This window comes from Pipistrellus kuhlii, unplaced genomic scaffold, assembly GCF_014108245.1.
Source record: "Pipistrellus kuhlii isolate mPipKuh1 unplaced genomic scaffold, mPipKuh1.p scaffold_m20_p_15, whole genome shotgun sequence".
NCBI lineage: Eukaryota > Metazoa > Chordata > Mammalia > Chiroptera > Vespertilionidae > Pipistrellus > Pipistrellus kuhlii.
This window is the reverse complement of record NW_023425460.1, coordinates 41,476,150-41,502,966: the sequence shown is the minus strand read 5'-3', so window position 1 is coordinate 41,502,966 and position 26,817 is coordinate 41,476,150. Positions and strand designations below refer to the sequence as shown.

The 26,817-nt window shown below is 49.8% G+C and overlaps 1 protein-coding gene across 2 annotated transcripts in view; it reads left to right on the top strand.

Moving 5' to 3' along the window:
• Positions 1-26,817, top strand: part of GFRA1 (GDNF family receptor alpha 1) — a 184,879-nt gene that overhangs the window by 52,306 nt on the left and 105,756 nt on the right. Inside the window, exon 4 of one of the 2 annotated variants that reach the window (XM_036439167.2) lies at positions 5,026-5,040. The exons of the other annotated variant lie outside the window; for it this stretch is intronic. Coding sequence (XP_036295060.1) covers positions 5,026-5,040 — 15 coding nt within the window. The remainder of the gene's footprint in view (positions 1-5,025; positions 5,041-26,817) is intronic. 2 annotated transcript variants of the gene reach the window in all.

Sequence of the window (26,817 nt, the reverse complement as noted above, 5' to 3'; positions counted from 1 at the left end):
GCTTTGTTATCCCTGTTTTGTAAGCAAAGGAAGGGGGATCAAGAGGGGTGAAATAGCGAGCCCAGATCTGAACCTAGTGTTGGACTCCTCAGTCCCTGGGCTCTACGCTGATTCAATTACTTGTCTTGACCTTCATGATAGCCCTATGGTAGGACAAAACGTGTCTCAGCTATCCCCTCTTATTAGATGAGAACATAGGCTACAAGATGCCCCCCAGGTTTCCATGTCACGAGGAGCTGGGACCCAGTCTTAGGTTATGGGATCCAGTGGCCACCATCATGTGGTGACATGGCCCTGGAGTGTATCTGAGAGAGAAGGAGATAACCCTGCTCTCCCTGAGAAGCCCACCTGCCATTTTTGGACCTAGGTGAATGGTGGCACTGCCATTTTTGGACCTTGGTGAATGGTGGCACCCCAGAGTAGAATCCCATTGACAAAGTTAGGCTTTGTCAGTGGGAATCTACTCTGGAGTGCCACCGTTTACCAAGAGGGGGAGGGATTGGAGGGACCCACTTCATTCTCGGGGACTTGCAGGACACAAAAGCCACAGGCTGCATTCTGGTATTCTTCATATCCATGTATAGAGCCAGTTGGGCTTTGAAGTTTGGTGAGGGGGCCACCTAGCCCATCTTGAAGTTGACTATGGCTCATGGTGACACGGACCCTACTCTGGGAATCAGCATTCATTCCACTCTTCCCTCCCTCTTCTCCTCTGCCCCTGGTGAGTTGGATCCTCATAGAAGTTACCATGCTTTACCGTAAAAGCACTCATACTTGAGACTTTTCTTCAGCTCAAACCACAGGGGCACTCACAAGACAGCTGTCTCCCCAGGTGAGAGTTCTTAAATGGGAGTTAAGAGCATGCGTTTTCAAGAAACCAAACTCCCCTCATATATAATTTACCCCAGAAAAGAAAGCAAACGTGAGAGAGCGTGTGATTACATTGTCTGAGACCCCGTAGCTTTGGCTTCCTCCCGTCTTAACGGAAGTCGGCCACACGTGCACGGTGGGGCCTGCCGTTACTGCTAAGTGTGATATGTAATAACAGTGAGAGCATCCCTGACCATCACCGCTACAGACTGTGGATCGAAATAGTAAATTATTCCTAGCAGACCGAAGGGGCAGTGAGACGGCCATCCAGGTCTGCTCATAAAACAAAGCCGCAGATAAATAAAGGAGCGCCCACTTACTTAACCCGTGTGGCTCTGCGTGCGGCTGATTATTAACCCGGAGCAGGAGAGAGGCTCACCCGGTGGAGTTAAATCATTTTTAATAGAGGTAAACACTGGCCATGCGGATGAGCGGTGCTCCAGAAAGTTTTTAATCAGCAGTGTTGAGGAATTCCCCCGGCCTAATTGCCATCACTTATTAATACTAATAAATAATCCAGTCTTTGTACAGCCTCTGTCTCTGGAGGACTCCGTGCATTAAACATCTCTGGGGTATGAATCTCTCAGCAGGGATGGGGGAGGGCGGGCATCCTTGATGTTCATTCCTTGTTGAAGAAACTAGACATAGAGGCTCATCTCCAGTCCCTCCTTCCCCCTTTCTCCTTCCCACATCTGTGGTCACTGACTTATCCCCTGGCTTTTCATCTATCTATAGGACCAGCCTGGCTCTGGGGGGTGGGGGTGGGGCTGGAGAACAGGCCTTCTTTGTTCCCCTGAAGGACTGGGCTGGGAGGTTGTCTCCCTGGGGAAGTGAGTAAGAGCAGAGCTTTGTCCGAAGGAGTTCATTTCCTCTCCACAATGTCCCTGGAGGGCTCTGGGCGCAACCTGTCTGTGGTTAGGGTGGAAGCTCCCAGCTCTGAGCTCCTGTGACTTCCATTTCTGGGGAGAGCAGACATCTTCTTCTTGCGAGATTCCCCACAGCCATGGATGGGAATGTGTTCCTGCAAATCCTCTGACCTAACCTCTGGGCACCAGGGTTGTGGCCCTCAGCAATGAGGAAACTCAAGCTCAGAGGATGACTGACTCCCATGTAGGTCCGAGGGGCTGGTTAGACTTCAAGATCACACTCCATTGTGAGGTCTTTTAGAGGGATTGGTGCCTATGGTTTTGGAGATGGGCGTGTTGGGCATGAAGCCCCGTGAAGAAGATGGTGAGGGTATTTTTGTGGCTAATATTGTGTGAGGCTCGCAATTGGAGGCTTGGGTGTAGGGGAGTGGGGGAGGGGGGAGGGGTTGTAAAAGGTAGCCAAGCAGCACAAAACTTAACCATCTTCTCACTTATTTTCTGCTCTTCTGTCCATAAGTCATTTGAGCCTGGATGGCTGGCTCAGTCGGGGAAAATCATATTTTAAAGGAGGAACCCAAGCCATTAGTATACAGAACAAAGAGCTAAATGATGCTAAGAACAAAATGATTTATGCCACAGACTACAGAAGACATAAATTTACAGTGTAAATTACAAGATAACTCATGGGCAAAATTGTTGCAATATTTATACCGGTGTTTATTAAAATTTACATTTGAATAAAAAGGTGCAAATGTCAATGAAGCTGAAAAAGGGTTCCTTTAGAAATCTAAAATAGCTCCTCTGGAAATCAAGCGAGGTTTCTTTGGAGAAGACAAGAATAGTATTTGTGTAGATTTGTCTGCTAACACATGGAATACCCAGTGGATTTGGAAGGAATAAGGTCCCAACATCCCTGCCCCGATTTCCTCCCTCCCTGCCCACTCGCCGATGCTTTCCAGTGATTCCAATCTGTACTGAATTTCGAAGGACGTGTTCCCTGCCAAAGCCACGGAGAGGAGGGTGAGGTCTGTGGACAGATGTCCAGACTGGATCCGTATCTGAAAGACTAATCACATTTCATGATGTTTCCAAGGTTGGAAATTTTTGTCTGTATTCATTAGAGGAGCATGATAAATCTTGAATTTGTGCTTTGCTAATAGGGACGAGCTTTCGTGCTTCATTAAGGTTAAATGGATCTCATTGTCGTCCTGGCTCTGCCTCTAGCGCCGAGGTATGTGGCCTTGGGAAGAATCTCTCCCGTCTCTGAGACTCAGGCTCCTCACCTGTAACATGAGGGGGTTGGACTAGGTAGGCGTTGAGACAGATCGGCCCTCTCTCCTCCTCGCTGGTGTGGGAGCGTACCACGCCAGGCAGTTAGGGCCCACTAGAGTGAGGAAGACACTTAGCCCTTGTCCTCAGGCGCTCAGGGTCCACATAAATAACTAATTATAATAGGAGCTGTAATTGCAATGCGCACACATTACACAGGAAGCACAGAGGTGGAAACTGACTTCCCTCGCTACAGGGATAAGCTCTAGGGAACCTCGCAGTGCTTATGACATTTGAAGGCCAGGAGGAGGGCTCCTGCAGGTGAGCAGGCTGGTCCCAGTAGGTGGTGCAGACTCTCTGTTGGAGACACCAGGTGCCCATGACCGTGGTTTGCTGAGGGAGCTGTACTTGGTTCTTCTCAGGCCCTAGGCAGTGTCCGGGATGGGAGGTGAGTGGCTTTTGATGAATGACTGGGGCTCATGATGAATGACGGGTTAGAGAATGACATATTGCATATGTAAATGGGAGCTCAGTTGATGTCCCATAAAGGTACCAATATGGGCCATTTACATCCCAGTTGGTGTTGATGAGTGTGAGAGAAAGGGTGCCGTGTTAGCCAGCTCCCTGAGATTGGGAACGGGGTGTCTGCCGTCTGGCCTGGGTGGAGGTGTATGGAACAGGGTCACGTGTGCTCCGTTGAAATGAAAACTGTCCGTGCCGTCTGTCTCACCCACCTGGTCACATTTCGTCCAACACATTTCATTCATGGGCCCTTGGCTCTCCGTGACCTTATAGGAGCTGATGACTTGGTGGGGATGGCTGACCACAAATTTAGATGTTGATGATACAGTGATACAGTTCTTACTCAGTTTTTGAGATGAAAGTAACTTGCTTTAAGGTTCAGATTATAAATGTAAGACATTGTTCATTGTTAAAAATGAGAACAATACAGAAATGCTTCCGTAAAGTTTAAAAATAAAGATGATCTCATTACCAATGGAACACTATACAGCGGTGAGCATGAATGACCTACCACAGGCTACAGCGCGGGGACCCACAGTCTCTGCGGAGCAAAGAAGACAGACAGAACAAATTCACACGGAATCGGTCCATTTACACAAAGTTCAAAAATAGTAAAAGCGAATGTAAGGTGTTAGAAGTCAAGCTAGGGTTCCCCTTGGGGGCAGGGTGGTGGTGTTAGTGACTGTGTGGTTCCCAGTCCAGACACAGTGTGGTTCCCAGTCGAGACACAGCGCTTGGCATATAGTAGCCTCTCGAGTTTTCGTTGAAACCATTTTGTTCACCTTTGATCTAGCATTTCAGAGGAAGGCATGGTCTTAGCTGTGAGCTATGATGTGGGGGACTTTCCCATATTTTGTTTATATGATTCATAGGCCCTTCCTCAGTTTATCCTTCTGTGTGGCCTTGTTGCTTTGTTGTTACTTATAAGCCAGCCCAGGCAACTTAGTTGTAGCTTAAGAAGATGGTTTCTGGAATCCAACAGACTTGACTTCACTCCTGAGCCCATTACTTACTTGACTGTGGTTTAGGGTGAGTTACTCAACCTCCCAGACCCTCAGTGACCCCTTCCATAAAGTGAGCATGATCGCACAGCCTGCTCTACAGAGGGTTGTGAAAACAAGGGTGTTAAAAATATCAACCACCTGACTGCATGCCTTTACTACGTCACAGGCAGTGTTCTGAGCCCTGCAAACATCAGCCACAATGTGTTTAATCTTCCCTATACCCCTGTCTACTTGTGGTTGAGAGAATGTCAACCACAGAGTTAGTAAGTGTCGAGCCAAGGATTCAAGCCAGGGCGGTTTCGTGCCAGAGCCCAAGCTCTTAACCACTGCTTCCGAGTTACAGGAACTACGTATGCGTAGAGTGCTTAAGCAGTCAGCATACGCTCGCTATGATTATCGTCATGGTCATGGTCAACATTATTATTAATTTCTTTTTTTTCTCCTCTCTCTCTCCCTGCCCGCCCGCCTGCCCTGTTTCTCCTCCCTCCTGGCAGACGTGTTTCAGCAAGGTAAGGTCCCTGCCTTCTGCCTGTTGGCTGTGCTGTTTGGGGAACCAAGGTATATAGTCTGTGTGCAGAGGGTCACGGGGCTTCCTGTTCTCTCTGGACATGTATGTCACGGGGGCTTTAGGAGGCAAAATGAGGACAGTGGCCAGAGGCGGCCTGCAGTGCCACCCGGCCTCCGGGTCTCCCTCTGGACCATGTTTGGGGGACCAGTGGGAGCGGGACAACCGAGGCAGGGACGTTGGGGACCCTTCGTGGCGGAGCCCCTGGCAGGGGGCAGAGCGCTGTGGGACGTGTGATGGGCGAAGAGCAGGTGTCTCTGGAGGGGCCAGGTGGAGTCCCCATCACTCGGGGCTCCTGCGTGAGGGCCAGCTGAACTTGGTCAGGGCTCCCTAGGCTGGCATCACCTGGGCATTTCTTTGCCAAACAGCTGTGCCGCTGTCCTGGAGGTGTGGGCAAGACCACAGCTGGCTGGTCGCTGCATGCCCTCCAACCCATGCATCCCCCACACCTCTGACTTGGCCTGGGCCAGAATCAGGGCCAGGCAAGGGCGGGGAGTGCCTGGTCTGTTTGGCCAGCCAAGGTCACGTGCTCTGGGTGCTGGAGTCTGAATGCTCCACACCGAATTGTGTGTGTCCTCATCCCCATATAGGATGCAGGGCCCAGGGAGACTCAGGGGCATGACCTTGTTGAACCTGCTAGACCTCCATACAAGGGGACCGGCCTCATTCCCGTTGTTATCGCAGGCAGAAGCTAGTGGGCACCGTGGTGGGGAAGAGCTGTGTGTGTCCAAGCTGGGAGGTATGTTGGTAGCGCACTCTGCTGCGTCTTTCTTGAATCCAAGTCTGGCTCGGAAGAGGAGCCTGGTTTAAAAATATACCCAGGCTTTCCATAAATAGCTTCCGCGTCCTCTTAAAGGCTTGCTATTTCCACAACTATTATTTCCCCCCCCCCCCCCCCCCCCCCGATGGCCTGCTCTCTCTGATAAAAGCTCGGTTGTGGGCAGCAGGGAGGGGACTGTGGCGTTGTCTTCTAAGAGTCTGCAGCCAGAGACCTGCTTTTATAAATAATTCATAAATCCCAGCAAGCGACAAGTAATGCGTTCCATTTGGCTGGAGACTGACAGATGAGCAGAACTGAGAAGGAGCCGCGCCCGTTCGCGTCATGAAAGGGGCGCCATCGGGGCCCTTGGCTGCAGTTGTGTGTTTTGGTTTTTTTTCCCCTGGACAGATTAGGAGCTTGGGGGTGGGGGTGGGGCGGTACTCTGGGAGGGAGGTGGGTTGTTTGCTGAGGACCAGACTGCCAGCACTGCCCAGAGCTGAATGGCATGTCCCCTTTCGAGGCACAAAACGATTGCATTTTGACCGTCTTTCGGGAGTGTGGGAACGTCCCTGGTTGTTGTCACCGGCATAAGAAATGGCCTATCAGGCCGCCTCTGTCAGGTTGGCCTTCTTGTTAAATCCGTCATGCCGTGTGATGGATGGCATTTGCCTGTCAGTAACAGTGATATGCAGAGCAAAAGTTATAATCATCTGCAAATCACTGGCTGGCAAGGCCTAATAGCATCTTCCAGAGACGGAAGCTGCCAGCCACCCAGTGCCCTGTGCGCTGGCAGGTGGCAGGCCCCTTCTAAGATACTAGAGGACCAGTGCACAGAATTGGTGCATGGGGGAGGGTCCTCTCAGTCCAGCCTGCACCCTCTCCAATCTGGGACCCCTTGGTCCGACTGCAGTTGGACATCCCTCTCACAATCTGGGACCATTGGCTTCTAACTGCTCACCTGCCTGTCTGATCGCCCCTAACTGCCTATGCCTGCCTGCCCAGTTGCCCCTCACTGCTTACCCTCTGCTCCCCACTGGCCTGGTTGCCCACGAAGCCTGCTGTTTGGTCGTTACTGTGAGGGAGACCTGACCAATTTGCATATTAGTCTTTTATTAGTATGGATTACTAGGATTTCAAACGGAGAGAACGGAACTGGCGCCTGTGAATTATTTACATGGCACCAGCCTCGGAGGATCCTTTCCTATGGAGAGACTTTCTCTGAAATGATGGCAAAGGACGTGCCAGACGGTCCCCCCTCCTCTCCCTTTGCTTCTGGCCATCCTCGCTGTGAAATTAATGCTCAGGAAAATGTGACCGTAAAAATGCACTAGTGACAGTCGCATCGGGCCAAGACAGAGGGTTCTGTGTCTCACAGACAATCCAGAACACGACTCTGCCACATCTTCTGAGATTGCAACTCTGTCCCAGAATTGGGCTGTTCCCTTGAAACCCGGGGGGCCCTGAACTGGACTGGAAACCAACCACCAGACAACCACGTGGCTTTGGATGAACAGAAGCCACGGGGCCGTCTCTGCAGCCCGTCCACACGGGGCACATCTGAGTGGCTCTGGCCTCCTGGCCACACCGTGGGTGTCCAGGCCCCGCTGGCTTTGGCTTGTCCAAGGATGCCCGGGCCTTCAGAGGAGCTGAGATGCTGCTCTGCGAGTGTGTGCTTCTGGCAGGGAGTGCGTGCGTGAGGGGACCCCGTGCCTGTGCGGGCCGCTGTGCACCGGGGCAGGCGGGAGAGGGAGGCAGGCTTGCCAGCGGACAGCATCAGACATTCTCGGAGGAAGCCCACATTATTGCCTCTGGATTGCATTACCTTTTATTTCGCTGCAGATCAATCTTGTTATGGCAGGTGACAGTGTAGCAGCTGCTGCTGGGCCTTTTGCCGCCGCCTCCGTGCTGTGTGCTCTTTAGATTCTTTCATCCGTAAATGCCTCTCGCTGTGCCCGGTCGACCCAGGGCGGGAGGGCTGTCAAGGACAGGGACCCGCAGCTGGGCCTGGGGAATGCAGACGTTCCAGGACCGCGTTTTCAAAGAGCCTCTGTCGACCCACATTCCCCGCTGTCCACAGAGCTCATAGCCACTGGATGGCTCTCAGGAGGCCAGAGTGCCGCAGAATTGCTCTTCGCCTTCTCCAACGCAATTGAAAGCGCTCTGTGCGCACACGTGTCTAGCGTCTCGAGTGGCAGAGCGCTTTCAGGCCGGTCCTTTCAGAGTGCAGCCGGGGCCGCCCACGTGCCTCACTTGAACTTGCTGAAGCACCTTTTGAAGGCTCTTCCACGGGCTCAACCTTGATTCTGGAACAGAACAGAAGCCGAGCAAGCGGCCTGGGAATCAAGCGGTGGCACTCAGCAGGGGGTTTGAGAGCATAAGTGGGCGCAGCCTAAAGACTGTGCCATTGAGTTAGTTCTCCGCTCTTTCCCGCGCACTGAAGTCCCTCCTAGACTCTGAGCTCGGAGTGGTACAGTCTCTCCCCCCACTTCGTTCTCTCCTGCAGCTGGGATCTTGCTAGTGGAGGGATTTTTCTTCCAGCCCAAGTAACTTTTGATTGCGCTGTCTGTTTTGCAACCAGTCACTGCCATGCACCCTCTGAGAAGAGAGGGACAAGACAGCAAATGCCCTGTTCTCGAGGAACTCACAGCCTAGCTCGGGGAACATTGGTGCCATGCATGCAAACCAATCAATTCTAGCCTTGGCTGGTTAGGCTCGGTGAATGGAGCATTGGCCTGCAGACTGAAGCGTCTCAGGTTCCATTCTGGTCAAGGGCACGCACCTTGGTTGCAGGCTCCTCCCTGGGCCAGCCTTGGTCGAGGCATGAACTGGCGGCAACCCAATGGCTGTTTTTCTCTGCCATGGATGTTTCTCTCTGTTTTCCCCTCTCTCTTCCACTCTCACTAAAAATCAATGGGAAAATATCCTCAGGTGAGGAGTAACCACAAGTTAGAAGTAAGTATTCTAGAGTGATGCTTGTGATGAAGGAAGTATCACAGGGCGGCGTGCTGGAGGCTGGGAGGGCCACATTAGAGGGGTGGCCAGAGAATGCGAGGAAGGACCAGCTATAGGAGGGCCTGGGGCCCAGCAGGGGGATGTGCGAGGGCGCAGCGATGAGGCAGAAACACCCCAATGTTGCTGGGGCTTCTGTGTGTGCGGAGAGAGCTGTGTGCAGTGCCCAAGCAGAGGGGAGCAGGAGTGGCCGTTGGGGGACTGGAGGAAGGAAACGGTGGTGAGTTTTAAACCTAAGAGTGACCTGTTCTATTTACACTGATCCCCTGGTCTATTGACACTAAGCTGGTGGCGGTCACATGCACAGGAACAGTGCATGAGACATTAAATCAGGACCAGAACTGAGCGCTGAACAGGCTCGGACCAGACTGGACCAGGCTGGGCCCTGCTCCCAGGCCCTCATTGCTCCCCCCCGGGTCTCAGCCATCCTGGGCAGGGGGACCCACCCAGCCCCATTCCCAGCAGCTCGCCGAGCTTTCTGCTCGCTTTGCCTGCAGGGAGCCTTCTGCCCTGACTTACACCTCCCCTCCTGGCGAACGATGCTCACCGAGGGCCTCGTTAACACGCTCCTCCATGGGTCTTTAGGTTGTAGAAAGCCACTTCTCGCTAATGCGTACACACATGTGTATCGTATGTATGACAGATTCCTACAGATGTGTGTTAATAGGCGTAGGAGACTTCCGTGTGGCTCCCAATAGGGGTGCTGTCGCTGCAGGAACTTGGCCCGATGGCCTGGCCTAGTGGCCTGGTTTTCCATCTGTAAAGCCAGAGGCAGGGACCCCCTGGGCCTCCGGCTGTGCCTCTAGAGTGAGCACGCACAGCCCCGCTAAGGGCTTTGACGGGTGAGAGAGGTGCCCCTGGCGGCTGAGGGTCCAGGTTGAAAGAATTGCGATTTCAGATGTGTAACTCACTCACTCGGCCGTTTGGAAGTCCCAGCTCTTTCCCACACGGATGAGTCCTGGCACCCACCATGGAGGGCACTGCCTTTTCTCATCCGAACAGAAAAATCAATCACAGTTTGGTTCCTGGTCCAGCCGAGCCTGCTAATCCTGGAGCGGGCGGTGGTGACAGGGACCAGGGCCTTTCAGCACCTGCTTGACTTGAGCTTCTGTGTATTTCAAATGGATCGGCTGAGCTGCTGGGGCTGGAGCTGAGGTTTGCCCAGCCACTGCCCCAAACGCATCTGTTACAAAGATCTGACCCTGCAGCCACGAGTTATGGTCCCTCTGGTCATGTCCTAGACTGTGACATATTGTTTTCTTCCTGCGTGTGGGATTTGCGGGAATAAATTAAAGCTAGTGTTACCATTTCCAGGTTAAAAAAAAAAAAATTCCACGTTGTCTTCGGATGGTAACTAGCAAATGAGAAAAACATGTTCACATTTTTATGGTGGCAAGGGGTCAGTTCCCTGGACTCATTTCCTGCATGCGAACATGTCCTGGGGACGTAGACCATCCCCCCTTTTGTCCAGAGTCAGTAGAACATTCAGAGGCATGTAGGAAACACATCTATCTTCCCAGCACACACGGAACAGCATCGCCATTTAATTCAACTGAGACCCACTTTGTGAGAGTGCGGGAGGCATGGGGAAGAGGAGAACACGTTTACATAATCTCATTCTCAGGAGGCTCAGCCCAGACCCCATGGGCTGTGCGGGGCCGCCCACTCCGTGCTTGGTGACCTGGGGGTGGGCTTCTCCTTGGAACACGTTCGCTGTGTACCCGCTCTGATCACAGGGCATGGGTTTGGGGTTTCAGAGTCTCTCTGGTCAGTAACTTGATTTTCAAAATTGCCACGTCAGTAAAGTGGGAAACTTTTAGATTCCTTTGCTGAGGTGGTTGCTAATAAAAAGAGCAGTTTGTCTTTAAAAAAAATTTTTTTTATTGGAATGATGATGATGATAATAATAATAGTAATAATAATAATAATAATAATAATACCAACATTTTTATGCCTCCAATATTCCAGGCACTGGGACAGGCACTTTATGCATTTTTTTTTTCCATTGAATCGGCCCTCACATTTTTATGAAGTAGGTATTACAGCCAATAATCCCACTTTACAGAGGAGAAAACTGAGGCGTAGAGTGGAATCGATATGATGATGGTTATAGAAGTAGTGAGTGGTAGAGCCAGGATTTTTTTTTTTTTTTTTTTTTTTTTTTTTTTTTTTACTTGAGAGACTTTATTCCTCAGAACGGTTTTAGATTTTCAGGAAAAATTGGGAAGACAGAACGGAGAATTCCCACATACCCCACACCTCGTTTTCTCTGTTATTAATCTTACATCAGTATGGTACATTTATTAAAGCAATGACCCGGCGTTGATGCATTATTATGAACTGAAGCCCATAGCTTATTTCGATTCCTTTAGTTTTTACCTAATGACCCCTTTCTGTTCTGGGATCCCGTCCAGGTTTCTGGGTTATCACAGCACACTTAGTTGCCATGTCTCCCCGGCTCCCCTTGACTGTGACAGTGTCTAAGACCTCCCTTATTTTTGAAGACCTTGACGGTAGGAGTACAGGTGCTGTGAGAGTTATATTATAGGACGCCCCTCTCTTGGAATTTGCCTGATGTTTCCCTCATGATCAGACTGAGGGGATGGGTTTTGGGAAAGTTCAACCCACTCGCATCACACATCCAAGGCCCCTACTAGGCACATGACCTATGCTAATGGACGTTGACCTTCACCACGTTAGCTGAAGCCGTGTTTGTCAAGCTTTTCCACTGCAGAGTCCCTTATCCTCCTGCGTTTTCCCAAGGAAATCCATGCAAAGCCTACCCTAAAAGCATGGGGAGGCATGCCCCCTCCAGCTCACCGAGGAAACAGTGTGTGCATCGAGGACTCCCTGTGGGAGATTCAGCTCTTAGTCCTCCTTTATTACTTTCTGCAATCACTTATGTAGGCCATATGGACTCGTGGACACTCGCTGTGTGCCTTGGGTTATCATGCAGCACAGTTGTATTGATTTGCTTGCTTTGGCCCCGAGGAGATCTTGCCCAGCTTTGTTCCAGCTTTGGCCATGGGGAGCTCTTTTTTGCTGGTACCTTGTGGCCCGTCCATTCTTTTTTAAGCACTTCGGCAGTACTTCCTGTTTCAAAAAGATGCTCCGGGGTCATCTTGGATAGTTCCCACCTCCATCCCAGATGCATGCGTTTCTCTAGGAATCCTGGCTGCTCTGATTGGAGAATGATATTAGAAAGCAGGTGTGGTTGTTGCTACTGGAGTGTCATTCCTGTTAAGTCCTCTCTGCTGACAGAGCAAAGAACTAGACCTGTCTATATGAACCTGTGTAAGAGCATATTCAGAACTATTTCTAGATGTAACCAGGTGTGTCTATACATATATGTATAGTTAGTTAGGCATGATGTCTCTTAACTCTTATCCATTATCACATGGATCCGGATCCTTCTCGCTCCCTCCCCTTGCTGATCTGTCTGTTCCCGCTCCCAAGGTGAGATCCCTGAGGCTGAGTTTGGAGAGTAACTGCAGGTGCGGCAGTGTGCCCACCTGACTCCTGAAGAATGGCTTTCATTGGGCCCCGCGTGACAGTCACAGATCCTCGACCCTTCTGAGTCCCAACAGGACCGCCCAGGTGCAGAGGGGGAGCTTATTGGCTACCTGTCTTAGTTAGTTCCGAATGCTCTAACAGAATACCCTACAGTGCGGGGGCTCAAGAAGCACTCGTGTATTCCTCATGGTTCCAGAAGCCAGAAGTCTTAGATCAAGGTGCTGGCAGCCTTGGTGTCTGCTGAGAGCCGCCTCCTGATCCATAAATGGCAGTCTCTCACTGTGTCCTCACATAGCAGAAGGAGGAATGAACTCTCTGGGGTCCATTTGTAGGGGCACTGATCCCATTCATGAGGGCTCGACGCTCCTGATCTGACCATCTCAGAGGATCCACCTCCTAATGTCATCACCTTGGGAGTCAGGATTACACATGGAAACGTGGAGGGGACACACTCAGTCCATCATGGTGCCCCTCTGCTTACTCACCAGGCCTAAGCTTGCTCTTGTGACTTCTCAGCTGGTTCTAACTCCACAAGCTTCTCAGTGGGTTTGCTCGAGCTGAGGCCATGGTGCCTTGTTGGGGAGTCAAGACATTTGCACTTTCTGGGCAGGTCAGAGACACAACTGATGAGTTTGTAGTCTTCCATGGTTGAGCGGTTAAAGCCTCCTACCCCATCCTTCAATTGATTACTGCTCATTGGGCTTTAAGACAGACCCATTCCTTATGTCGCTGAGTTCGTCCCGGGGACCGATTATGAAGCTGTGAGTGTTTCCTGCTTGCTTGGCAGGAGGGTACATGGGAGGCTGAGCATGTTTATCCATTTGGGTTGGCACCACCAGCCCATTTCCCCCGCTTCCTCTCTCTCATATCCTTTCCCAGATGCCTGGGCTGGTGCACTGTCCCCTCCAGGCAGAGAGGATGGTCTCCCGGGGAGACCTGCCTATAATGGAGACTCTCATCAGCCGGCCGATGGGGGTGCCTGTGGAGATAGGCGGTGCCCATTTGCCAACACCCTCTGGTAGCTCTGTGCACCTGGTCCCCTCTAGGCCAGCAACCAGGGAGTGGGGGGCTCTCGAACCCCATGATGTCCGGGAGCTCCACTCCTGTTGTGCTTGGAGCCTGGTTTGCTGGAAGTCACAGAACATTACAAACAATTGTGGTTGATTCATTCGAATGTTTGGTTGGTAGATGAAGCAATCTTTTGGGAAGCATTTTGCCAGTTGATAGAAATTTGTTCTTTGGACTTGACAGTTGGTTTGATGGCATGCTCCCAGGCTGTTGGCTAGATGTGGGCACGCATTGGAAAGCAGTTTCTTCTAGGGGACACTAGGCCAGACCTCAAGCCTTGTCCCCCCCATAGTTTCTGGAACCCCTTCCCCCCATCTCATCCCATTCATCACCATAAGGCTCATCAATCCCTGTTCTTCCAGATGCTCATCCCCACCCCTTTGCCTTTGCATGGTGTTGATTGCTCTTTGTGGAATACTATCTCCTCTTTTCAGCAACCCTTGTCCTGCTCTGTACCCCGTTGTCAGAAAAGTACCCCGACTCTGCCTTCATGGTGGCTGGCCTAGGGGTGGGTGCTGCAGGCCCTCAGCCTGATGCTGATGCCTCCCGGGTGTGTGAGAAGCAGACTCTTGCTTCCACACAGTCCTCTGATGTCTTGTTACTCTGACATGCACACCATTGGGACCATATTTTACCTGGAAATCATCGAGAGACCCCCCTCTCCCCCTGGTCCCCCTCCTGGCTGTGCCTGCTCCTGCATACTCTTCAGCACTCAGTCTACTTCCTCTCTGCGAATTCATCCTGACTCCCTCCCACCTGTCAGGTGAGGCGCTCTGCCTTCTACTCCGCAGTTGCCCATCCCCTTTTCATGCTTCCATCAGGACTTCTCTCATGTTGTTACAATGACCTGTTTAATCCTCGGCCTCGCCACACTACACCGAGCTCCCAGAGAGAAAGCATCTTTGTCTTTTATTTTGAGTCTTTAGCACTAAGTGAAGTGCTTAGTACACAGTAGGTACTCAGTAGATGTTCGATGACTGAAAGTGGACAAGAAATAAGGCTCAGAGGAATGAACATTTTGTGCATGGCTGGTGTGTGTGTGTGTGTGTGTGTGTGGACTGTACATGTTTGACAGTCTAAGTTCTATAAAAAAGTGGAGATGGAATGCTGGCCGTGTAATAGATGCTCGTGTTATTGTCCATCTTGTTTCCCATCCTTGCGTCCTGAAATCTTTTTCCATACCATTCCTTCACCACCATTTGTTGTTGTTGTTGTTTTGAAGGACAGTATTTGGACCTAGAATGAGTCAGCAAACACTCAACTGCTTGGGTTGGTGCAAGGCATGGGCAGGAGCGTGGGAGATTTAGCAGACACTGTCCTTACCTTTCAGTGGGTTCTCTCCCTGTGCAAGAGGGACTCACAGAGGACTGGGGTCCCTGGGGAAGGGATCGTGCCCTGGGAGAGGGGGTTTTGAAGGAGGCAGAGGTCTGAGCGGGCAGGACAAGGGCAGGCCCAGGCATGGGTACAGTGTGGGAAGGACAGTCTGAATGGAGTGCTGTATGTACGGGCTGTTGAGGGCGCCTTAAACCTCACAGGCAGGGTGTTGGGATTCAATGGGCCTGGTTATGGAGCCTTCACCACCTGTTGATGGTCAGACTCCTCAACACTCCCAGTATGATTGAAAAGATTTTATCTACCAAATGAATGGTATTGGTTATTGAGTTCTCCCATTTTTTTATTACTCGTTTTATTACTTCTTTTGCTACTCAAGGGTGACCAATCAGCCAATCAGCATTCCTGATCAGCACAGTAGATGTTATGCTCTGAGTTGATGAAACTCCAGTCCATCAAAAACCCAGCTTGATGTTTAAGATAGCTTGAGCAGTGGTGGGGAGGTGATTTTAAAAGCTAAGCAGCAACGTTTAGTCTTGGTCTAGGAAGGTCAGAAAAGCTATAAGAGTTTTGTGAGTTGAGAAAGAGCATGCGCTGTGCAGACAACAGAACTGAGCTGCAGGCTGGAGGCAGAGGATACAGACGGCCTCTGCTTGCTTAGAATGTGCCAGGCACATCCATGAACTCACTTCCCCACAGAATAATCTTATGAGGCTCATCTATAAGATCTATCCCCCCATTTATCCTCATTTTTCAGATGCTGAAATCAATCAGAAAGCTTGAGTAGTTTGACTTTACTAGACCTTTAGAAGGCCTCCCAGATAGTGAAGGCCCCAGTCTGAGTTCATACACAGGCAGATGGACTTTGTCTGAATTCTTAATGACCACATCACACAAGCCGTCTTGGAGAGACCAGGAGACCGAGGTGGGCTCACCGATGGGTAAGATAGACAGTGCTGTGATCAGGCCAGAAATCCCAACCCAAACCCTGAGAAATGGAAACATATGTTCAACCACAACACTTGTGTACAGGCTTTATAGCAACAGCCCAGTCAGCTGCCTGTCCCCAGGAAGGAGAAAGGATCAACTGCTGCGGTATTCACATGGAACGCAATGCTACTCAGAAATAATGAGAAACAAAATGTTGATACACACAGCAGCGTGGAGGGACCTCGGGAACATTATGCTACTGAGGACACCCAGTGTGATTTCATTTCTCTGAAATTCTTAAAACTAATCTGTGGACAGAACTCAGCATGTCGGTCGCTTCTGGGAAAATGGGAGTGGAGATTGACTTGGAAGAGGCGAGAGGAACTTTCTGGCTCCTAGTAATTCTGTCTTGATGGGGGCTTTGGCCTATACAGGTGTAAGCATTTGTTAACGCTGAGAGAATATGCCCTTAAGATTTGTACATTTTACTTACGCAAATTTTACCTTAAAAACAAACAAACCTACATACTAATATTGAATTCTGGTTAATGATGTACACCCAAAGCATTTAGCAGTGAGCATACTGATGTCTACAGTATATTTTGAAATGCATCTAAACAACAAAAGTGGGTTGATGGATGGATAGAGGGGAGGATAAATGGATACATATGTGGAAAAGCTGGTATAACACCATGTTCATAGTGAATGGAAGTGGTCGGTGTGTGGGTGCTCATTGTAAATTCTTTCAGCTTTGCTATGTGTTAGAAATCCTCATAATAAAATGTTGAGGGGAAAAGAAGAAATCTCTGCTGAGGTCCTTTCTGTAGACAGAGAGTGTGTGGCCAGGGAACCGTGAAGGCACAGGCCAGGCAGAGGCCGGAGGGCCCAGAGAAACAGGGCATGGGCTTCGGCTGTGGGACTCCCGCTGAGGGGCCTCCAGGGGCTCCGGGTGAGGGGTGGGTGGAGGGAGAGAAGGCTCTGGACCTGCTGATAGTTTCCTGGCATTTATCCTCTCTCAGTTTTGGAGGCTAGAGGTCTGAAATCAAGGTGTGCGTCCTTCTCTCTGAAGGCTCTAGGGGAGGATCCTTCCTTGCCTCTTCCAGCTTCTGGAGGCTTCCAGCAAGCCTTGGCCGCCCTGGGCTGGTGGCTCAATGGCTCCAGTCTCCTTCATCATCATGTGGCCTTTTCCTTTCTGTGTCCCGTTCTCATCACAGGAGGACACCAGTCATGCATGGATTTGGGGCCCACCTATCCCAGGATGACCTCATCTGAACTTAGTGAGCAAACACCCTGTTTCCCAGTCAGGTCACATGATGAGGTTCGGGGTGGACATGAATTTGGGGGGACACTCTTCAACCGTGACAGGTGGCCAACCAATTTGAAGGTCCCAAAATGAGAAGAGGGCCTTGTGGGTGGAGGACTGGGGCAGGGGAGAGAGTAAAGGGCTGAGAGATGGAGGAGGTCTTGAGAGTGGAGAAGGAAGTCCGTTTAATTCGGAAAGAGCAAGACATGGGGCTTGGGAGGGAAGAAAACATGTCGGGTAGGTTTCCCAGGAAAGACTTCTCTACCCCCTTATCTCCTGAATATCTTCAAGAATTAAAATGTAAATCTCAGAAATTAAATCCACCGGCCAAGTGTGCACAGAGGAGGCTTTTGCAGGAGAAACAATGTGGTTCGTTTTCCCCTCCTTAACGGCCATGGTGGGAAAGCGCGATGGCGAGCGCAGGTTTTGCTGGAGACGGATTAAGGCTGGTGATGAGGGAATCTCAGCAGGATTGCAGATGCGGCTCTCATAAGCCCGCCAGAGTTCAGCTCCTTATCTGGGGCTTATCCAAACCCGAGGCAGCCTGTTAGGCAGGCGTGGGGGCTAGGGACCTCCAGGCACTGAAAGCTAATATCCTGCATCAGGAAACCACCTGTGAGGGGAGGGGGCGGGGGTATGAATGTGCTCTCAGAACGCAGGCCTGCTGTGGTTTGGGGCTTCCGGGGCTGGGACCACCCACTCTTCTTTGGTGGGCGGACCACACGTTCAGCCTGTGGAGCCCCGAGAAGGAGGTCATGCATCCTTTGCTGCTCTCAGTTCTCACATTAGCTTCCGAGATCTGGCCCCAGGCGGGCCCTCACCTCCCTCCCTCACCTCCCGCACTTACCTCCCCAGGCCTTCATCTGAACTCTTGGACCCGTCATTGGCGCTTCCTTGGGCCTCAGGGCTCTGGAAGGTTCCTCCTGTCACAGGCTCCTCATTGTTTCCCTGGCCACCCTTGCGAAAGCTTTGCACCCCCCTCTCCCAGACCCTGTCCCCCATTTCTTCATGGCGCATGTCAATGGGTTCCGTTCATGTCCAGATGGACCCACAGACTCTGACCTCGTTTGGAAAGAGAGGTGAGATTGTCCTGGATTTAGAGTGAGCCCTGACATCAGGGACTAGTTGCCTTTGTAAGGAGGGGGAGAAGACCAAGCGAGACCCAGAGAGAAGGCCACCTGGACTCGGAGGCAGCATTTGGAGTGATGCTGCTACAAGCCAAGGGACGCTGGAAGCCACCAGAACCTGCAAGAGGCAAAGGAGGGTTCTTTTCTAGAAGCTTTAGAAGGAATCGAGTCTTTGTTATGATAACCTTCTGGCCCCAGGACTGTGAAAGAAGACATTTACAAAATTTAAAGCCACTGAATTTGTGGTCCTTGGTTGGAGCAGCCCTGAGAAACCAACACAGTACTTAGGACCGTCGGAAATTACTTTCTTCATGTTTTTTAATTTTTATTTTTTTGCTAACCTGTGTGTGGCCCGTCTCTCCAGCCAGCATATAAACCCATCGGATGCAGGGATGCACGGGCCTCGCTCTGTTTCTAATCCCTGCCTCCAGGCGCTAGAGCAGCGCCAGGCACAGCACACCTGCTCGGTGAATGCTTGCCCAGTTAACGGACCTGTGAGATAAGCATTGTTGTCTTGATCTCTGGTAATGACGCTGACACCCAGGGAGGTTTCTGAACTTCATGTGCCCTCTTTGGAAGAGTCAGGCTCAGGCCTTCTGCTCCTCAGGTTCAGGTTTCTTCGACCATGTCACAGCAGCTTGGTTGCTCTTTTGAAATAACTGTTTTTAGTATCTTTGCAATTTATTTTGAATTGCATCCCCGCCTCCCCCAGTGCAGTTTTACACCTTACAAGTGGGCAGGACTGGTTCGTAGCCTGCCCGGGGAAAGGAAGTCTTCGCAGGCAGGGAGGCAGGCAGCTGCTGGCCCAGCAGCACCGCTAAGACAGCTAAGAGTCTCCTGGGGCCCGTCCATGGAGGAGGGAACCGGATGCCGTCCACACCTCCGCAGGAAGGATGTGCATCTGCACAGCCTGGGGGAGGACGCACCGCTCAGATGGATTGTGGCTCTGAGGGTCACTGCTCTTCTCTTCTCCCCCCCACCCCCCAGAGGGGATAACACCTGAGTTTGATTTCCCCCCCATGGTACTCCAGCACATCTGGCGCACTCATTAGATTTTATGGGGCACCTGCAGTGGGGCGTGGGGCTGGGTCATCTTGCAGATTTGATTCCTGATGAATCCTTACTGTCTACCCTTCACTCTCTCCTGCTTCTCAAGCTGAATTAGTTTAAATCAGTTGTCCCTTTTGGCTCCCTGGAACTTTCTGTACCTGACTTTTTAGTCGTCTACCCTGGAGACTAATAGAGAAGCTTCTCTCCTTCCCTCGCTTTGTCTTCCTCTCTCCCTCTCTCTCTCTCACACTTTGGTGTTTTTACTTTGGTGTTTTGTTTTGTTTTGGTAAATAATGTACACACTGACAGTTGTTTATTAAAGAAGTATGGTTTGATGGGCGAGCGTGACTGCGCTGGCTCCCATGGCCCACAGTGCTGTGTGGCTTCCGGTTTAGTTCCCAGAGCAGATGCACAAAACATCTATTAGTATTACACTTGTTACTGAAGGGAGCTCTCTTCGAAGTACTGTTTTATAAAACCTGTCTTTCTCCTAGTCCCAACTTATTTTGGGGGTAAAGTTTCTTTTGTTCTTAAGGGAAAAATAGTATCAGCATAGGTTTTCTAATATTTTCTTGGTTGTATAGGATGAAGCTGGCTTGGTTACATAAGGATGACGCTGGCTTTTGGAAACAAGCTAAAGGTTAAAGCTCATTTTACTACTTAAGGTGAGCAAGTCAGCCGGCATGGTCCTGCTCATGTGGGTCAGGAGTAGGGTGTGGCGTTAGGATTAGCAGAATTGCTTCCCTGTATTCTCCCATTGCACTACAAGCTTCTTGTGGGCGCAACCCGTCTTACTCATCCTTTTCTCCACAGGGCCTGCTACACAGTAAGTATTGGGTGGATATTTGGATGAATGGATGGGTGGGTGGTTGACTAAGAGCCTTACAGAGAAGGCAGCTCTAAAAAGAATTTGCCATAGAATGTAGAGAAATGGTCATGTGCGTGACCACCCTGACGGTACCTAGCAACCTTCTGTTCTGTAAGGCCGATGGCTGTGTGCGGTCATGGCTTACGTGCTTGAGTTGACCAACAGTTATAGTAAACCTTTGTCTTTTCTTACATTTTCCACATCCACTAGCGTGTGCTTGTTCTAAAATCTAGAAGAGGTAGAAAATGCATAGCTTAGTAGGCTGCCATTCAGAGGCCATGGGGGCTTTTTCTGGGCACGTCACTTAACCACGGTGTGATATCAGAAAGATCAGCATGAGTTTTCTCGTCGGTAAAATAAAGGGATTAGTCATCTTTTTGAAGACTCATCCTGCACAGGCTGTTCTTCTATCAACTGACGACTGCCAATCACTTCTGCTTTAATAATCCAAACTGTTTTACCCATCTTTCCCTCCATCACCTGGACTTCAAGCCTCTCCTCAGTCCCTACACCCCAGGGACATGTTCGCTGAGGGTGGTATGTGTATTGGACCTCATTCTGGATGAGTCTCAGTCATCCTGAGATCGCCATGACTTGGGGGACAGTTCAGGACTGTGTAATTTCTGTGAACTTGCTTCTTGTTTAGTGATATGTGGGTTTCCGAAAAGTCAACCAGAATTTTTGGGGAGATTTTGAAGCCTTCCTGAAAGGTTTTTAAGCCACATGTGCTGACCCATGACACCCTTTTGTGTGTCTGGTGGGGATTTCTCGTGGGGAGAGAGGCTCACCTCTCCTTCAGAAACTTTGATGCCTGTCTCACTGTCTTCAGTCCCCCTATTAGCATAGACTTTAAAGATAGTATGGTAGACAGAAGAATGGCCCACTAAAGATGTGTTTGCATCCTCATTCCTGAAACTTGCAAATATGTTATGTTACATGGGGGAAAGGCCTTCACAACTGAAAGTAATTTAAGGATCTTGAGGAGAGAGAGAGAAATTGAGAGAGAGAGTGCTAATGCTACTGGCCTTGAAGATTGAGATAAAGATTACAAACCAAGGAATGTAGATGGCTCCAAGAGTCTGGAAAAGACAAGGAAAATGGTTCCCTCCTAGAAAACCTGGAAGGAGTACAACCCTGCTGACCCCTCAATGTTAGTACTTCTGACTCTAAAATTGTAAGACACTAAATCTGAGTTGTTTTAAACTACCAAGTGTATGGTAATTTGTTATAGCAGCAATAAGAAGCTAATACACATAGGGGGGGCTAGATCCAAATACAGAAAGAAAGAGGGTAACTTGGTTAAGAGTATTATCATCCAATTATCATTTATGGAACATCTAATATATGTCAGACTGGGATGCACAAAGTGGGCATGCTGGATTAAAATAAAATCTGACACAGGTCTGTTCCTGGAGGAGTTTAAAGTTCTATAAGGAAGATAAGGCGAGAATAAGAATAATACCACAAGGCTGACATTGATCTGCCTGCGGAGGATGGGCGGGCCAGCCAAGCAGCTACTTAGGGCACCCATCCATCTGTAAGACGAGATAAAGCAACATCAAACATGGCCTAGAAAAGACTGTACAGACTCTTCTTGCAAAGAGTTCGGGATGTATATGGATAAAAATTAATAAGGAGTTTGGGTTAGGAAGTAGAACCCCGAGGAACTCCCTTCCTCAGTGAAGCTGGATTTTACTGAACAGGTTTGCAAGTTTGGGTCTAAGCTGAATCGTTGGGAAAGAGGCAAAAGATCTGAGTGCCCCAGTGATGATCCCTCTGACCCTTCCCTGACATAGCACTCTGTCTTCCCCTTACAAGAAGGCCAAGCTACTATTTAAGCCTATCAGTGTGAAAGACACAGAATTTGCAGTCTGCCTGGCATGCCACAAATCTCGATCTGACTGTGAAAGTGTAACCAAAAAAAGACAGAATAAATCAATAGGTCAATTGAAAGTAGAGAAAAAATTCTTCTTGAATACACGAAAGAAGGCTCAATGGGGAGGTGTGTTCTAAACTTGACCACAAAGGAAAAGAAACTATTATTATTTTAGTTCAGGGGTTGACAAACCATGGCCTATTTTTGTAGATAAAGTTATTTTGGAGCACAGCCACGCCCATTCACTTAAATATTGTTTATGGCTCCCTCTGCACCACAGTGGCGGGGTGAATGGTTTCTACAAAGATTGTATGGTCTGCACACTGGAAACATGTATGGTCTGGCCCTTTATAGGACGAGGGTGCTACCCCCTACTTTCCTGTGTCTCCATAGCAGATATTTAGTCAGTAGCCATAATGAATTAGAAATTTCGGAAACGATAGTGAATCTCTTTAGGGAATTCAGATGAAGATGTTGATAGAGTGATGGAATGAGCCTACCATTGCTCCTAAACGCTAACGTATCTTCTTGATTCAGTCATGTAGCAAACAGTCATGCATGCCCTGGTACGTGTGAGTCAGGAGGCTAACAGTGGAATCATACAAAGAAATGCTCAGTGGTTTTGTTTCAATTCTGATTATTGAGCTTTGATGGCGATAGGGTCATTCTCTATCAACCGGAACACTTAATTATTCAGAAGCCCAGGCCTTGATCCAGCTAGTTAGATATTGACAAGAGCTATAGCGGAAATTTTAATTAACCTTTCCAACTCCCTCTTGATCTCTCCAGGGTAAACCAGAGTTCATAGAGTGTCTCCTGGGCTCACCTGCAGAGAGGGGGGTGGGTTAAAGGTGACCCAGAATGGTGAGCTGAAGCCAGAAAAATCATTGGAAATAGCTTTGTTGTCTTGGTTTTCCGTTGGGAAAAAATTCATGGGGCTATTTTTAGGTATTCTGTTCTTATTTATCAGTCAACGTTGGCAATATTGGTTTACCCAGCAGACCCACTCTGTAAATAGCAAAACACATTCATGGGAATATTTACAAACCACTCTGCATATACAGCAGGTCCAGAGACTCACTGGCCATCTTCAAGCTCCTCATTTAAGGCTTTATAACGAGCTTCCTTTGGGTGGTTTGTTGATGGTGGTAAACTTGGACTTGCTCCCAGGTGGGGGCGTTGGCCATCTGGGAGCAAGTCCAAGTGTGAGACCCTCCCCAGGTTTAGCTGAGGGACTGTCTGCCCCTCTCTGTCCTCTCAGGTAGCAGAACACAGAATTTCCCCAACAAAAGCAGGATCTGTGTCTCTCAGGAGACGGGTCCTTCTCTGCTGGCGACATCAGGAAATGCAAAACAGATGTGATTGATGCTGAGGGACTGGTGACATCTCCGTGAACTTGGAACATGAAGAGACCCTTTCTCTTTCATCTCCAATCTGTAGTTTATTCACTTCATCTCTCCAAAGTGTTTTTGCTTTTCTTTTCTTTTCTTTTCAATGGTAAAGAATATGTTAATAGATTTTTTAAAAAAGGATCAACTCAGAAAACCCCAAAGTCTTCAAAACCCTTTCTGATTCCTTCCCCTCCCCAAACTTTAATAGCCCCTGGAGTGGGCGTGGAGGTGGCAGGAGTCTTTTATCCTTTCCAAACCTGCTGTTTGCACAAGTGGCTGTTATGACTGCAGCAACATAATTGCTCTTAAAATGCCTCGATGGAAAAAAGAAACACATCTATTTTTATTTCTTAATCTTGAGGCTCCTTGGCTCTCATTTTTCCAGGCCACTTTAGTAACTTCCCCAAATGGGCCTGATGAATATGGTTTCCCAGCTTGATCAAAGAACAGCTGTGTGTGGTGGGGGTTGGCTGTGTGTGTGTGTGTGTGTGTGTGTGTGTGTGTGTAGGGGAGCTGAGGGGCAATGAGGGGTGGTGACGTACAAAGGGTGTAAGGATTTGGTTACTGGATGGCAGCTGTTTCTGCTTTCACTTGACTGCTTAAAAGCAAGCATGAAGGTAGGATCCCACTTTCCAAGCCTCCCCTGGGACTGCCTGTGTATCCCATGGCCTGTTCTCGGTGCCTGTCACTGCTTGCTGGGCTGGCCAGTTTGGATCTTCAGCACCGGGAGGGACCAGCCACACTCTTGTGGCGTTTTCGGTGTGTTTCTGAGCTCCGCTTTGGAGAGGATGTGTTCAGCGGAGGAGGGATGGACAAGAGCTGGTCAGCTTTGCAAGGGGATTGCCTTGGGGCAAAGGTGCGTAGGCGGCCTCTGTGGAGTCCCGGGGTGTACAGTTGGACTCTGTGGCTTCAGTCTGCAAGCACAGGCAACTCTGCATTTGCCTTGGATGGTTCGCTCACCCTCAGGAGACCTTGGTGTTGATCTTGTTTAGATGACCCTGGCAGTATGGCTCTCAGGGGAACTGTCACCCAGATGAGGTATCCCAGGCTATTAGTGGTGCAGAGGGCACGCCTGCCCCTAACATCCGGGGGCTCTGGGCAGGTGTGCAAGCAGAGGCCCCCGTCCCTTCACAGCCAAGAGGCCTCAAGACACCCCACCTACAAACCCTAATTTGGTTCTGGTAGGAGTGAGGATGTATTTGTTTGCATTGAGGGACATATTTCTGCCCTGGCTGGTGTGGCTCAGTGCCTTGTCCCAAGCACCAAGAGGTCGTTGGTTTGATTGACACCACAGGGCACCTGTCCGGGTTGCAGGCTCCATCCCTAGTAGGGGGTGCGCTGGAGGCAGCTGATCAATATTTCTCTCTTCCTCTCCCCTCCTCTCTCTCTAAAATCAATACAAAAGATAGATATTCATGGCCCACTGGGACAAGGAATTGGGTGCCCGTTCAAAGCAAGGAATTTTACACCTGTGCAGGCAAAAAGCCCCAGATCTGTAAGGAGAAATGAAATTACCCCTCCAATGACGGTGAGGAAGGAAAGAAAGAACTCCTTTGGGACACTGCAGTGTAAGCCAGGCAGCACCTAAGCCCCGTTAACCGCAGACTACCTTGGACTTCTTCACGCCGCGCTGATCCCTGATCGAGCAGTCCTTTATTTTTCCTTTTAAACACCTTAGCTCGCTTTAACATGCTTCCAGCTCTCCGGAGACTCGAAGAGACGGTCCGATAAAAACCTGGTAATTTTCCCCTGTGGATGCACCAGCGGTCCCTCTTCTCGCTGGGACTTAAAAAAAGGACCGAGGCGGCTGGAGGATGCTGTCCCGTGCAGGGTGTCAGCTTCGCGTCACGCGGCTGCCGGGAAGTTTATTGCTTTGTGCCAGAAAAAGTCACTGTGATTTCATTTTTGAAAGTTGAATGGAACACTCAGAATAGACTCTCCCGATAATTATGCCTCTTATTCGGCAACATAGGGCGAAAATTTATACGGCCTATCAATGCGAAAGAACAGAGCCGAGGCTCTGGGCTTTTATGGTGATTACATCTACCTGTATGGGGGCTTTATGTGCTTACAATTTGAATCATTTATAGATGCACACTCAACAGAGTTCGAGCATAACTAGTACTGTGGGGTTTTTTTGCTGACTAAATGATAGGCAAAGCAATTTTCCACAAATGTCTCCCAGTAGGCTGTCAGCCCAGAAGCCTTGTAATATTGCTTTTTAACCTCAGCACTGGCAGCGATCCAGAAATTATTGCATTGATACAGAACTGTCTTGCACCAGGCAGTTGCCCTTTTCTCCATGGGCACCCCGTGAACTCTCAAATAGGTGCCAGCCCCGCCCTCTTGTTACCCCCCAGACAATCTTGTTTTCATCTCAGGAAGATCTTTTACCTGCCCTTGTTCAGCTGCAGGTAGCCAGGCACACTGGAAGTTTAAAAATACAGCCACACAATGATTTGGATGGTGTTATTATGCCTTTAATGCATTCAATTAGCATTCAGAGCTTTGTCACCAAATAAATGACGTGCCTGTTGGTGGCACAAAGGGGAAGGAGAGGCTTTGTGGTGGTGGTGGTGGTGGTGGTGGTGGTGGTTTTTCCTTTAGGCAAAATCAGGCCCAGCCTTCTTTCTTCTTTCCTCCTCCTCCTCTCCCCTCCCTCTCTTGCTTTTACTCTCAGAAACTCTTGCAAATAGCTTTGGGGAGTTGGTAGACGGGAATCCTGTGCGTTGGAGAAGGGTTTGTTGGGACTTCTTGGGAAGGACGGAAGGAAGCACACATCTGCATACAGTGTCCTCACTCAGCGGTTGGGTGCTGGCAGCATTCGCTGGGTCTTTGCAGGGACCTGAGCTCCTGGGCCTGCGCCTCTATGGGAGCTCTGGAGAAAGGCGGGGATCCAGCTGCCTCCCACCTCCTGTCTGCAGAGCACTGGCTCCAGTAGACCTGAGATCCTGGGACCCCGCTGCTCTTGAACTCCAGCAAGAGGGGTGTACTGCTCATTTCTCCTGCCCAGGTCGAGAGAGGAGCAGATTGGTGATGACTTAGTGTCAGGATTTTGAGTTTGAACATCCATCAAGCTTTGAGGGCACCAGCTCTGTGTAAGGATGCGTGCCGATCACTTCACAGGGAAGATGCTTAGTCAACTTGTTGAGCGAAGGATTCTTCTCCCTGTCGGGTGGGCTGTTGTGCTCATGGACTGTGCCATCTCTGGGTCTGACCCACCAGTGGTCCTCCAGCTGCGTTCCAGTTGCTGTGCGGGGGTGACCTCCCCAGCTCTGGTCCCTCTCTGCCCCACCCTGGGCTCTCAGCAGGCTTGAAATGCCTCTCTGAGGGGCATTTGTCTTCTCATAGAGAACTTCGTCCATTTTTACCTTCATCGGGAAAAGAGACCTTAAAAAAACCTCTGGCCTAATGCATTTGCCTTGACCTTCTCAAATGATGAGTGCTATAAATAGAGAAGTAGATAACTCTTACACATCCTGTGGCTCATAGAA